Source organism: Alosa sapidissima, chromosome 24, assembly GCF_018492685.1.
Source record: "Alosa sapidissima isolate fAloSap1 chromosome 24, fAloSap1.pri, whole genome shotgun sequence".
In the NCBI taxonomy this organism is placed as follows: Eukaryota; Metazoa; Chordata; class Actinopteri; order Clupeiformes; family Clupeidae; genus Alosa; species Alosa sapidissima.
In genome coordinates, this window is record NC_055980.1 from 1,941,252 (window position 1) to 1,955,881 (window position 14,630).

Sequence of the window (14,630 nt, forward strand, 5' to 3'; positions counted from 1 at the left end):
CATTGCAAAAGACCGCAAACCGCAGAAAGTCCAAGTAACGCTCTCCTTCAACAGGGTTCCAGCCGATGTCAGGATAGCCTTTAGAGACTAACATCATGCAACTCTGGAGTCCACAGCCGGCCAAATACTGCACCACCTGGAGTGGCACATGCACACATTATTATACACACTGCATCATCACTGTCTGTTGAATACTTTTTTTAATTAAATACATCACCACAAGTCAGCCTGTTTTAGAAATCTATCTAATAACCCATTAAACTCTGTCCTTCTGTCCACAGCAGTTAGCTTGATATTGGGGAATTATCTAGAAAGAATCAAGACTATTAAAGCAACACCAAAGAGTATTTTGTACCTTAAAATAATGTTTCCAAAATTGTTTCTGTGGTTCATCAACTCATAACAGGGTGAACGGCACTTCTGCATTCGCTTCGCGGCCCTCTATCGGCTATAACCGCACTATTTAAGTTTGCCAGATCGGGTAGCGGATCTGTAGTTCGATGGAATGAGACATAAGAAACTACAAATTTGACTTGTCGCAATACATCATACTTTCATAAAATCATGCAACATATTCTACCTTGTCTATGGACATCGTTATTTGCAAAGCCGTTGCTTGATAAACAAATAGCGTGCGTGCGACAGAGGAAAAGTTCTTTGGTGTTGCTTTAATGTTGTTGTTTAAGTTTATAAGTCAGTTTATTTTTTCACAATGTCTTCTTTCCACTTTGCCCTGTGTCTGTGTATTCTTGTTCTATAACATCCATAACCTTTTAAGTACAGTGTCCTAGGGTGACTTGAAGGGCACTTACAAAGTATTATTATTATTATTATTATTATTATTATTATTATTATTATTATTATTATTATTATATACATGTATATATAGTTTATAAGGTTTAGTTGAATGGAGTAACCTTCATTTTCATTTTCAATTAACCTTCAAACCTACAAAAAATTAAATATTTATGTATTTAATATATATAATATGTAATCTGTTGACCTTCAAAAGTAGGGATACAATGACAAATTACCACATCATTTGTGCAAATATTTGTTGTTGAGTGTTACAAGCATAATTCAGGTAATGATATGTATACTGGTGCATTGACTGCAGTGCTTTGAAGAGCATCCTCTAAATACCAAAGGCTTGATCACCTTGAAAGCAGCACAACGTGAACATCCCAACTCTCTTGAGACGTTTAAGTCTGAAATATAGCTGCTATATGTACTGTTTGGCCTAAATAAAAGTTTTCCCTACTTTGAAAGAAAGACAAACTTACTTTCTCCAGGTCTGGTTCCCTCAGGGCCAAAGCAAGCTCATTGTTATCCATCACTGAGGCAGCAGCCACATCCAGAGGAGTTGAACCCCGCATAGAAGGAGAGGCTGAAGCAGAAACACACACACACACACACACACCACACACACACACACACACACACACAATGACTGGAGCATGAGCAATACAAAAATCACTACATTTATCAACAATTTTCTTCAGATATACAGAAAGCATGTTATAGGTGTGCTATAGGTTGGGTATTTCCATAAGAGGCCAATCAACAACAAGCATATTTATCATGACACAACATGACACAAGATGCAACCACCATTCACAATTGCAAATGTTGTAACCAGGATCCGTAAAGGCCCTGTTTCATGGTACAACACGCGCTGCCAGTAGCCTGAATGCCCTCTTTTTCAGAAAAAAACAGACTCTTGTCTGTGTAAGAAATCATACAATACTGCATTTAATCAATGGACACCTGACCATTCTTTCACAAATATGCTATTTTGTTCAGTAGCACATTTTATTGCAACATTTCAATGTGTGTGTGTACCGGGGTGTAGTGGTAAAAAATAGAGGTGGATAAACTATAAATTCTGTGATCAAGCAGACCACGACACGGTCACCGGTAAGGAGGACCACGGTATATCGGTGTGTATCCTGACCACATCACTACAGGCTACCAGTTGATGGTAGGTTAGGGTTCTCTTATAGGCCACACAATCAGTATTAAATTCCTTCATTAATATAAGTTCATTGTTAACTCCAGAAGGAATAAATATGGTTGAAGTCTATAAAGTTTATAAATCATAATAAAGAGAGAACAAAAATATCAGGATGTACGTATGTCAGAATGGCCCAATCACCATAAAAAGTAAGAAATATGAAATCTTACAGACAGACTACATAATGAAATAATGAAAAAAATGATCTACCTTTAAGTTAATTGACCTAATGCTGTACACATCTCTGTGCCAGTAGCATTTCAAAAAGGGCAACTTTGCAACTTTGTGTCTGAAGTAACCTAATAATGTCAACGCCGTGCCTTGTTGACTCAGTGGCATGAATCTACTGCTCACCAAATTAATCTCAAAAACGTAAAGTTTTGTATTGTTTCTGGGGCTCACTCACTTTGGGCTTATAGTCGAGGCCGTTTTCTGGCATAATCAGTAGGAGGGATGCGGTCTTGACACTTCAGAAACCGGTGTATATTATTTTAAAAATCCATTCATTTTCCAAACTGGTTTAGCCTACATGACATGCGGTGTGACTAATCTATAATGCGTTCATGCTGACTACCACAAGACCATTGGTCACTGACACCATAATGCAGCATATGGATGAACTGTGTTGCGCAGGCCAGGTTCAACAATATGAAACTAACAATATGAGACAATTGAAAAACGACATAAGCTTAATTTAGAATTGTTTAAGAATGGTAGGCTATGTAAATGTGGATAAACACAATTTAGGAGGTGGATAAACGCAATTTAGAGGTGCATAAAAGCTATTTCTGAAATTCAGGAGGTGCGAACGGTGTTTATGTGCATTTAGCCTCTACTACATCCCTGTAGTGTGTGAGTATGTGTGTCTGTGTGTGTGTGAGAGATAGAGAACATGTAGGTTGTACTGTAGGTATCCTCAAAGAATAAGCAATTAAAAGACTTACCAAGTCCCACACTGCTGTTCTCAAGCAAGTAACTGAGGTGATCAAACATCGCTTTTTGGTTTTGTCTACTGATGCGGCAGAAGTAGCAAAGAAAACGACAGCAGTTGGCCACCATCTTAGGAAAAGTAATTTCCTTGATAGAAACAACAAATATGAATAAAATTACTTAGGCTGCTCTTACCAGTAAATGAAACATTTGAAAAAGAAAAAGTTGTGAATGCAACAAAGTAATAATCTCAGAGAAATCTTCACTGAGCATTCCCTAATTTGGCATTCTGCTTAGGAGTAAACCAATATTTCCAGTCAGAGTAAAATGAGTTGAAAATTGAAATTTAAGTAAGATAATCACAAATGTGGCTGCCTACAAAACTCAAAAGTCATTACCTTTGATTCTCCACCACCCAAAACATTCACCATGACCTCCATCACAGTCTCATGCATGCCCAAGGCCCTCATTAGATTTGGATGTTGATAGAAAACTTTGTTGTTCATAATATCTCTGCAGGACAACACAGATTCACATCAGCCAGATCACATGTTCATCTCTATAATGTACAGTGGTATTTGGAGAAGATGGGCATAAGATGAGCATAAGATGAAGATATTCTAGGCAAAGCGGTAGTATTTACCCCAGGCCCCGTATCATGAGTTTCTCCTCTTCACGACCCATCCTGACACTGAGTAGTGAGCGTATTTGGCCTAGAGAGGCCAGCAGGTTGATGGTGTCCTCCACAGACACAGTATTGATGGTGTAGGTCTTGGGCAAGGCACGTACTTGTCCCCCTATACCGTCATACTGACGATGCAAGAGCACAAACATTGCTCTGACGAGCTCTGGGTCCTCAATAACACATTCCTGTGCCCAGCGCACCATAGTCTCAGAGATAAGCTGCTGAAGAGTGCCTGCCAAGAAAATTGTACTATGTGTTGGAGAAAGAGAATAGCCATTTGCCAATATTTGCATGATGCAAAAAAACAAACAAAAAAAAAACATCTAGTGTACAGACCCCAGCCATTTTGTAATTCATACATGTACTGGTACATATACAGATATATTTAATAATAATAATACATTTTATTTAGAGCGCCTTTCAACCACTAACAGCTCAGTCTTACTGCTATTCAGCTTCAGGTAGTTTATTTACATGTAATGTATGGAGTGAGAAAACACTCAGCTGGTTAATTCAATTTTACATGATTTTCTGATAACACTTTATTTTATTTATGTTGTCCATACATAATATATTAATGTGTACCTACAGATCATCAGTACACATGCAATAAGAAGTGCTTGATTCAATACTCTCTATTTGGGGAAAGAAAAAAGTGGCTATGGGCTGAAATTTGGGACACTTGACACCCTAACATTAAAGAAATATGTTTTTTTTTGGGACTATACGTAGCTTATTCACCATATTCCCCAGAGTTAGATAAGTCAATACATTCTTATCTTCTCATTTCCCTGCATGCAGTTACTCGGTCTGACGCACCCACCACTAGCCTAGCTTAGCACAGGTGCCTTGAAGTGTCCGGCTCCAATAGCCTACACCTCCCAATAGTGACAAAAGAACTCCTACATTTATTACATGCTGTGATTTGTATAGTTACATCGTATACAAATAACAATGTCAAATGAGACACAGCCACTTTTTGTAAGCGTATACATACAGGCAGCACCTGCAAAGCTCCAGTGTTACTTCTTCTAACCCAAAGAAGCAGTGCTTTGCCTGAATGAAAACATAGTTCCATGTACGTACAGTACTGTACATGTATATGCACAGAGAAGGTTATGTATCAACTTATCTAACTCTGGGGAATACTGTGAATAAAGTCCCAAGAAATCGGCGTATTCCTTTACAAGGATACAAGGATACAAGGATACAAGGAAGTTTATTGTCACATGCATATAGTTACTGGAAGTAAGAAATGCAGTGAAATTATGTCTGGTGTCAGGGGGGGGGGGGGGGGGGGGAGTGCAGTAGAAGAGGGGTTTAGTAGATTAAGTGGCAAGGGCTGCATAAAAAAGGTGGGGGAGGATTGGGATTGGGTGGGGGGCACCAACAAGGAGCACCCAAGAGCAACAGGGGCAAGGAAAAACTCCCTTACCAAGGAAGAAACCTTGGGCAGATCCACGGCTCAAGGGGCTAACCCAACTGCCAGGGGTCTTGGTGTGTGTGTTGGGGGGATGACAGGGGAGATGGGATAGTGTGCTGTGTATGTGGGGAGAGGGCAGTGTGCAATATGTGTGTTGGAGAAGCTTCCTCATGAGACAATGTGCTGTGTATTGGGGGGGGGGCAGTGTGCTGTAAGTATGTTGGGGATGTGTGTTGGAGAAGCTTCCTGATGAAATAATGTGCTGTGTATGTGGGGGGGGGGGGGGGGGGGGGGGGGCAGGGACTGTATGTAAGCAGAGTACTGTATGTAATGTATGTGAGTGATGACAGTGAAGATGTGTGTGTGGGCGGGAGGGGAGTGGAGCAGTGACTGTGTGTGTGTGTGTAGTGTGTGTGTGGGTAGGTGGGGGCAGTGTGCTGTAAGTATGTAGAGGATGTGTGTTGGAGAAGATCCTGAAGACAATGTGCTGTGTATGTGTAATGTCCTTTAATGTTAGGGTGTCAAGAGGAACAAGGAGCCCTTAAAATACTGGAACAAGGACCCCTTAAAATAAAGTGTTACTGATTTTCTTTTCTTATTCTAACAATCCAGTGGGATAACTGTAAAGTTAAGAAGCCACACAATCTGAATATGGCTGAGAATTGGGATACATCATTATCTTACTGTATGTGATTAGGATCAGATTATAAGGGGGCTCCACATACTTGGTTTTTTGACTTTTTTTTTCTTAGGCAGATCAGACATTTTCTTTTTCAAGTAATTCACTTTTTCCACCAGGGACATCAGTCGACCGCGTATTGTGAAATCTCCATCCACTTCACCAAGCTTCTCATCATCCAGCTCGATTCCTGTTACCAAATTAAATATAGGAGATATGATACTTCTCTCATATCACTTCTGAATCAACACATAAATCAAATCAAATGAATTGTCAATATAAACATGCATTTAATCTATATGTATATGTAAATATCCTTATATAAAGTCTCATAAAAAGAGATATTAGAGAGATTAGGAGATAATACATTTTCATCACTAACTACTAACAGTAATCTGTAAATGAAGTCACAAGATCGTATGGCCTTTAACCACTCCTTCCCTTTCCTTCCCCTACGCTGTGTGTGTGTGTGTGTGTGTGTGTGTGTGTGTGTGTGTGTGTGTGTGTGTGTGTGTGTGTGTGTGTGTGTGTGTGTGTGTGTGTGTGTGTACCCGACTGCTGACTTGTGGACACATTTGTTCTAGTTTTTGGCATCTTAATGTTGGCACCCTTGCACTATAACACCCATTATGAAATGTTAAACTACTTGAACTTCACAGAGAATTTAATGAAATGACTTGTAATTTGAAATCAAATGAAGTACATAAAATGCGTGTGTGTGTCTGAGTGTGTGTGCGTGTGTGTGTAAATGTTTACACATGCAGATGTGTGTGTACCGCAGTGAGTCATTAAGTCTTGGTGGAAGTCCAACAACTGCCCTCTGATTTCATCAGGGCAGGGACAATCCTGCTTTTCATCTTTGAAGCCTAGCAGCATGTTTATCTGAGAAAAGACCAAGTAAACCCATTCACCAACAAGACACTTCGGCAGTCACATAACCTTAAATGGCGTCATCAGCAGTCACATTTCAGCAGTCACATAACCTTTAATGGCGTCATGTCATACTAAGAGATGCATACCTGTTCCTGGGGAGGTGAGCGAAACTCTTTGGTCTTTCGAGCTGTAAGAGCGGCTGACATGTTCAGCGCTTGCATGACTTCGTTGTACCGGAAACGCTGATTGTCTTGCAGGTTTGCCACAAAATCATCGGAGAAGCCTACCACAGCCTCAATCCGGTGACGTACCTGACAGTCACACAGGTACTGCAGCAAATGACACATCTGATAGACATAAGAGATGAGAAAAGCAGGAAGTTGTGAGAAATTAAATAATACTAATAGACACAAAAAGTAACATCCACATTCACAGTAATATCCATTCACACAAGCAACTAAATAACTTGACATATTATCATAATAAACCTATGACCAGCTGATATCAGACAGATCGTTTAAAAGATGGACAGTATATCAGGGTCACTGAAACACTGTTTCTCACTGTGGGATATACAGTAGCTCCTTGTGAGGTCTTGACCTGCATTTGTGTGATTATTTAAATTATTTGTGTGATTGAATATGCTGCTCCGTTACCTGGAGCTTGACTGGCTCAGGCAACTTCATCTGGAGCAGACCTTCTTTGGGCACCTTTGTTGTTTGTTCTCCTTCAACCTTACCACCTTCTTTCCTCAGTGCCTCTGTTTTCTCACTAACTGTCGCACCCTCAGCTGTGTGGGTTGGGGCAGAAGTGGCCTTGCCTTCCTTGGAGAAAACACTAGGCTCAATGAGTTGCAGAATGATTCGCAGGTCACCATTGTGGAAGACACCCATAATGAGCAGTGTATAGAAGAGCTTGATTAGTGGCACAAACAGGAACTCTGTGCTGCCACCAACAGGGTCCCGCACATGTAGACTCCCCTCACACACAGCCTCAGTCAGCATCTCCATGGTCTTGGTCTTCAGGATCTCCAGCGGAAACTCAGGGCTGTACTGGAAACAGTCGCCACTGAGACTTTTGTCCGTGCCCACGAAGCTGGGGGAGGAGAAGCGCATGCGAGGCCGCAGTGACGTGCTCAGGCCGATGCCTGGCAGCCCGTGCTTCTTCTGTTCGTCAGGGAAGAGAGTGATGCTTTTTGTTTCTTCCGTCATGGGTACGATGTACTCGCTGTTCATCATGAGACGTGCCGTGGCATAGCTGCTAAGGTGGATGTCGATTAGTAGATCATAGTAACCAGTCCGCAGCAGGCCTGGCATATGCTTGTTCTCAATGGCATACAGCAGCTGGGACTCATCCACATGGCTGCATAGTGCATGTGCCACCCGGTTGTTCCCCAGTGCGCAGACAGCCGAATAGAGGCGGAGGGTATGGTAATGGAACTTTAGTAGCTCTCTCTGCTCCGTCAGCTCCAGGATATCCACCGACCTGCGGGGAGAGAGGACAGCCAGACTTTAACCCAACGCTGTGAATATGTGCAGCCTGCCCATCATTTCTATGGAGGAGGAGAAACTAACAAGATCCAAACTCAGCTGACCCATTTTATCTACAGATCATTTGCAGGCCATCGTGTCCAAATAAAAAACAGTGCTGTGGATATGTTTCAAAGGCTCATCTCTTCTTTCAGGTGGCCTTGTACCTGTTTTCCTCGGGGATGTGCAGAGACATGAACTGCAGCGGATCGTGGCACTGCACCTGCCAGCCAAGGCGCTCACTGACACGTGCTACCTCCACCCTCAAGAAGCCATTTGGCACACGGCTCCACAACACGGGCGTCAGATATTGCACATGCAGCCGGGGAGGACACTGTGGCACGGGGTTTTTACGCTCACTTTTAAAAAGGCCAGCAGACAATGGCATCACATTCTACAAATAATAAGCACACACATAGTCACACATTTGTTAGGTAATAAAATAAGTATGATGCTAATACCTGAGGAGCGAGTGAATGTGTCCTCACCTTTATGCTTCCCAGTTCAAACTGAAAGACGTTGGGGCTGGTGGCCTGTGCAAACACTGCAGGGAACAGCTTGGTGCTGGGCTCGACCTAGTCAAATGTAGAACATGGACCAAAAGCTAAAAACATTGCAGTAAATAGGATGGAACTGTTTCTTGTTGTGTTATATCTGAACACAAGTGACTGATCCGTGACCCGTGTTCCTGACCATGTACCCTTTGTCTCAGTAAGAACAGATCATTGGCCAGTCTAATTAGCATAATCGGCTGGTGTGAGAGAGGCATCTTGGATGCGTACATTCCCATTCAAGTTGTCTCGTCATCAACTTAAAACCACTGTGCAATTGAAACGCGCATCTCGTCAGTGATTTGCTGGAACAGTTTGTTATGTTTTATGGGCAAGGTTGGCCCAATTTGTTTTGTGGCTGTTTTTGGAGCCTAGGCTGTCCACGGAGACCGTGTTTTGTTTTTTTTTTACAAAAAAACCCAGAAGGTCAGTCAGTGACGTTACAGCTGCTCCACCACGCCCGCATCATAAGTGTTAAAGGACTTCTAGCCAATGGTATGTCACTGTGGCAGTGATGTCACTGTGGGGGTGGCTCCTGCGCAGACTACAATGCTGAAACTCATGACTTCATCTCTCCTGGTCCTTTTTACAAATTGGTGTTATTATTCAGGTTGTCCTTATCTTTTTAAGAAAATGTAACCAAATTGAATTTGAATTTGATTTTTTTATGATATAATTGGTAACTCTGTGCCTACATTATACTTTCTCGTCTAGTAAAGATACAGTAGTCTGATCTTTATCATGTGTATAAAGCAATTTACTCTGTCCCAGGTGAGAAAAGAGTCTTAGTTACCTGGTAATAGGTGCTGAGCTCTTTGCCATTGCTGGTGAAGGTAAGCACACCACTGACACAGTCCACCTGGCAACCAATCTCCAGGCCATTGTTGTTTCGACCCTGACCAGGGCTGGTGCTCTCGCCTGCCCATACCATGTAGCAATTACTGCGCTTGATGCTGTCATGCAGATACACACACATTAACAGATTACATACAGTAGACAGACACACATTATGGCATGCCATTTAGGATTTTTATGTATCATGTGTATTGTATAATAATGTAAATTGATAGCCTAGAAATCTAGACGCGCCCCTAGCGGCAGCAAATTACATTTGCTGCCAGGGCTAGTCTAGCAACTCTCCGTTGGCTTGTGAGCTCCAGAAATCGAAACTCAATCAGGCCAATGAAATCGTGTATAGAGTCGTTAGGTGGGCTTAACATAATGATTGATGGCAGAGTTGCAACGGTTTGGCTTGAATTCCCTGCTACTTGAAAACAAATAAGATGGATGTTGCTGTTGGCGAAGAGTGTGACACGAGTTAAGCTTTTATTAAGTTGGCAAACGTTTGAACTAGCCAACTAGCTCCGCTGGTGGGAAACGCATGGGACTCATAGCGCTGCCGCTGTCCTATTGCGTGCAGAGGGAATTTGAAAGACAACTGATTATCCCGCCCCTCGGACTGAGCACTGCGAACGGTGAGTGCCCAGACCCTACATTTTAATGTGGGTCTGGCTCGTCAGGCTAGTAAATTGATGTTGAAATATATGAAATAAAGGCCTGAATACATGTAATGGAACTTGAAATGTAATGGAATATTATGGAAACAAATGTGAGAATATTGAATGCAAACTGACATTAAGACATTGGTGCCATCTTGTGTTTTGAATGTGCAATGTATTTACATTTCAAACAAAACAGTAAATTAGTGAATTACATGAGTTTATCAACTGACCTCTCATGGACCTTGCCTTTCTCATCTCCAAGGGTCACAGTAACAGTCCTAACCTTATCTTGCTGAAAGGCAGTATCATACTGATGGAAGTCAGATGTAACCCAACCCACCCACACACTTGATGGTTCTTGGCCAGGGAAGATCCTTACAGAGTAGTAATACTGAAAAAAGCACACAAACTGACAATGATTTGCTCTGTAGTCTGCTCATACCATGTTGAAAGGCTGAGGAGACAAGCATTTTCACAATGCCCATAAATTGGTTGTGTCAGATAAAGAGAAATGGCACTCTCACTGTTGAGGTCTGCATAAGACACCCAGAGTCATCCCTTTCAGCATCTGCAATCACTTCTTCTGGCAGACGTGCTGATGACTGGCTGGTGTTGAACTCTGGCTTTGTCTTTTTAAGCATAAACCTGAATCGGCACACATAAAACACACACGTATGCCAGGGGATTTCACTAAGTACTTTACCTCTTATAGCAGGTCTCACATTTCTATTGCATAACATAAATGTAGTGTGTGTGGATGGAGGTGTTCTGAAAAGGTTTCTGACCTCGATTTGAACTTGGATGGCTTTTCCTGGTTATAGTCCTTGTGGTTGTTAAATTCATCAGTGTCCTTCTCTGGCCCGTTAGAGCCCATGTGACCATGGGAACTCTTCATCAAAACCTCAAAGTCTGATTCTGTTTCAAGGTCCTCCAGCTCTTTCTTGGAGGAGAAGAATCTACCATTTGAGGGTACTGTGCTGCCTGGAGACTTACAGAAGACCTCTGCACACTCGATGGGCATACTTAGGCGGTAAAAGACGATGTCACTGCTGCTGTTCTGTGAGCCGAATGACCTCTGTGTGACCTTTAGACACGGTGAGCTCTCCACGGTGCCATCTATCCTTGTGACCTTTTCATGAAAAGAGTTAACAACAACATATCAGCAGTGATAAACAACAATCTCCACACACACACACACAATTAAGTGGACATTACTGTAAGTGCTGGTTCATTTTTCTTTAACATTGCCCTTTGCCCTTGATCTAATGACATTATTGTTTTTGGTTTGTGTGTGTTTGGGGGGGGGGCAGCAGTGATAACCCAGTCCGCTTATAATACTGTTTCATTGTATTTGTGCAGATAGATTACTTTCTATGTTTATAGAGTTGTGTGAGTTCCACCTGCAAAGCATTTACCAAAGGTGTAATTTCTTAGTAATTTCAAACTAAACTGATTCAATCTACAATTGTAGGGGGGGGGGGGTGGGGGTAGCAGTGATAACCCAGTCCGCTTATAATACTGTTTCAGTGTATTTGTGCAGATAGATTACTTTCTATGTTTATAGAGTTGTGTGAGTTCCACCTGCAAAGCATTTACCAAAGGTGTAATTTCAAACTAAACTGATTCAATCTACAATTGTAGCAAAATAGGTGGTCTTGTGCAAGGAAAAACAAAATTAGACAGACACTATATGACCATTTACGTTTAAAATCACATTTGTGATGGCCAGCTTAATGGTCCTGTTTTGTTGTGTTCAGTGCTGCAGAAAGAGATTTTTAGTATGAACAATACCTTATCTTTCAAGGGTCGGCTACAAAGCTGTCAAATACACAATAGCTAAAAATATGTTAAGCCAAACCAATGAACTACTTACCTCAATGTGCTCATGGTTTGAAGGGACTGGTATAAACTGAGGGAGCCTCTTGCTTAACCACATGGTCAAATCTCGGTTCATGTTCACAGCAAAAGGCTCATAACCTTCTTGTAGCCCACATATTGTAAAGTACTTCAATGTGCTTACTTCCTTGCCAAAGTTCATGCGGCCAATCTGACATACACCCAGACTACACACAGGGATGAATCCTGCAAAGAGGCAAAGAAAAGGCAAACATGTTCCCCTCAGATTAAGCATACAGTATACACAGGGCACAGGTGACGTTACTGTTGTAATACATGAGTGTTCACACTGAAACGTTAGAGCAGCTATCAGTGAACCATGTAAGGGATATAGAGCAGCTATCAGTGAAACATGTAAAGGATAATGTCAGTCTGCCAGTCACTATTGGAAAATACATCCTACCAGGACAAACAGGACCTGTTTTGCCTGAAGGGATGTATTTTCAGATACCAGCTGAATACCAGTACACATTATTGCGCTTATTATATGGTTACTTCCTAAAACAATTAAATAACTTTCTCCAAAATATATATGCTTTAACGATTTAGAATTTAGAAAAATGATTTGCATTTCTTCAATACAAGAAAGGAATCTCTTAATCAACTGACCTTCCCAAATTTCAAAATCTTTAAAGGCAAGCTCTGAGCCAGAGTCGTCAAGCAGCACCTCCCCATTTAGTGTGAACATCATGGTGTGCTCACTCATGTCCACCATGCATCCAACCACATCTCCTGGCTGCCAGGAGCGGCCAAAGTGTTCATTCCCCTGGTGCCACCGTTGTGCCTGCCAGAACATGGAGAAAACAGTGCATTTAGAACGTTTTCAGACCCTTGCTATTTTTTACATTTTGTTCCACATCTCAGAATCATCTCAAAATCTATATATTTTTATTTGTTAATATATTTAAAAATAAAACATAGAAATACTTGAAAATGAGCAATTTATATATTTTTTTCTAGTCCATATGCATTTGATTTGCAAGATAACCTCTGAAATACCTGCTATGAGACTAGGCCTTCACTTCTGATGGATAAAATGTAAGACTTCTGCTTGTTAAATACATATTGGGACTAACTACTTTTACCCTATGTACCAACAACAACATTGTGCAACTACTACAGCACACATCAATATTTTTCAGCTTCAAATCTCATTAAATATGTTAAGCCCTCAATTTCAATAAATATGTGAGTGTGATTACCTTGAATCCATCAAAGACAAATGCGTGTTCATCAGAGCCCAGTTCCTGGTCAGGCAGGCAAGCTGGCCGGGCCCAACCTACCCTCATCTCTCCAGCAGTCACCACTTCGAACTCAAAGTACCACTTCCCTATGTTCACGCTGTACGTCTTCTCCGCACGGAAGATACGAAACCTCTCGGCTGACATATTACTTATGTCTGCTCTGGATGCTGGTAGATGAACATATTATTGTGAGTGTTGATATAAATCTGTACATTTAGTGATGGAGTACTCTAGGTTTGATCATCAATACACCAAACTTTAATTTTTTTTTAGATAATCTGAAAGATAATCAGCCCATACTACTTGGAAGTAAAAGGGGATCAGGTATTACGGTAACAATGACAATGTCCTTGTTTTAAACCATATTTTTTTTAACAAAGCATTGGCCTGATCAAAACATTCTAGTATAAGTATACTAAGTATAAGTATATATACTGTTTTGATCCCGTGAGGGAAATTTGGTCTCTTGCATTTATCCCAATCCGTGAATTAGTAAAACACACTCAGCACACAGTGAACACACAGTGAGGTGAAGCACACACTAATCCCGGCGCAGTGAGCTGCCTGCTACAACAGCGGCGCTCGGGGAGCAGTGAGGGGTTAGATGCCTTGCTCAAGGGCACTTCAGCCATGCCTACTGGTCGGGGTTCGAACCGGCAACCCTCAGGTTACAGATTACGACTGCCCCTATAAAGTATTCTGAGATACTGATCTCCAGGTGTATTTCATTCATCTCAAATGTTGTGTTTCTAATACAACAACAGGATACAAACCAAACCAAAGTTTGGGCATTCAAGGACCAATTAACAACATTCAGTAATAATGAAAAAGTTAATTGCAAAAATGAGAGTTAATAAAATGGCAAGCGTTCATTTCAAGGTATATACAATAGGATTTTATAGTTTGTGGGTGCTGCCTGGCAGAGGTTTACAAATGAAGGACTCACCGTGGTCTTGGTCTGGAGCTTCAAGGCTATATCCGTATCCTAGAAGTGTACGCACTGCTTCTCGCAAGCTGTCCTTGTTGGATTTTTTGGTCCGTTCATCAAGCAATACATATGGAACAAGCCGTGGGTTCCTCTTGCTCTTTACATCCTAAGAATAAGCAAAGGCAAGGGACTCTCACTTTTAAGGTTTCAGGCCACATTTAAACCATCCTTCTATAGTTCTCTCTGATGAAGATCTGAGATGTTTGCAGTATGTGACAAAAAAATGTTTTAGCTTAGAAACTGCGTAACATTGCTTAGAGCACCTTTAAGGAATTAAAGCTGGACTTCTGTTACAGTTGCTTGGATGGTTTTATCT

The 14,630-nt window shown here is 41.4% G+C and overlaps 1 protein-coding gene across 4 annotated transcripts in view; it reads right to left on the reverse strand.

Moving 5' to 3' along the window:
* Positions 1-14,630, reverse strand: part of ryr2a (ryanodine receptor 2a (cardiac)) — a 113,357-nt gene that overhangs the window by 49,230 nt on the left and 49,497 nt on the right. For all 4 annotated transcript variants that reach the window (XM_042082563.1, XM_042082562.1, XM_042082561.1 and 1 more), the window contains 19 exons: positions 14,273-14,420; positions 13,285-13,493; positions 12,692-12,866; positions 12,060-12,268; positions 10,972-11,315; positions 10,711-10,831; positions 10,417-10,577; positions 9,478-9,637; positions 8,622-8,708; positions 8,301-8,527; positions 7,261-8,089; positions 6,751-6,951; positions 6,508-6,613; positions 5,778-5,921; positions 3,588-3,861; positions 3,343-3,457; positions 2,959-3,091; positions 1,284-1,387; positions 1-136 (listed from right to left, as the gene is read on the reverse strand). In XM_042082563.1, the coding sequence (XP_041938497.1) occupies positions 1-136; positions 1,284-1,387; positions 2,959-3,091; positions 3,343-3,457; positions 3,588-3,861; positions 5,778-5,921; positions 6,508-6,613; positions 6,751-6,951; positions 7,261-8,089; positions 8,301-8,527; positions 8,622-8,708; positions 9,478-9,637; positions 10,417-10,577; positions 10,711-10,831; positions 10,972-11,315; positions 12,060-12,268; positions 12,692-12,866; positions 13,285-13,493; positions 14,273-14,420 (3,883 nt within the window). The remainder of the gene's footprint in view (positions 137-1,283; positions 1,388-2,958; positions 3,092-3,342; positions 3,458-3,587; positions 3,862-5,777; positions 5,922-6,507; positions 6,614-6,750; positions 6,952-7,260; positions 8,090-8,300; positions 8,528-8,621; positions 8,709-9,477; positions 9,638-10,416; positions 10,578-10,710; positions 10,832-10,971; positions 11,316-12,059; positions 12,269-12,691; positions 12,867-13,284; positions 13,494-14,272; positions 14,421-14,630) is intronic.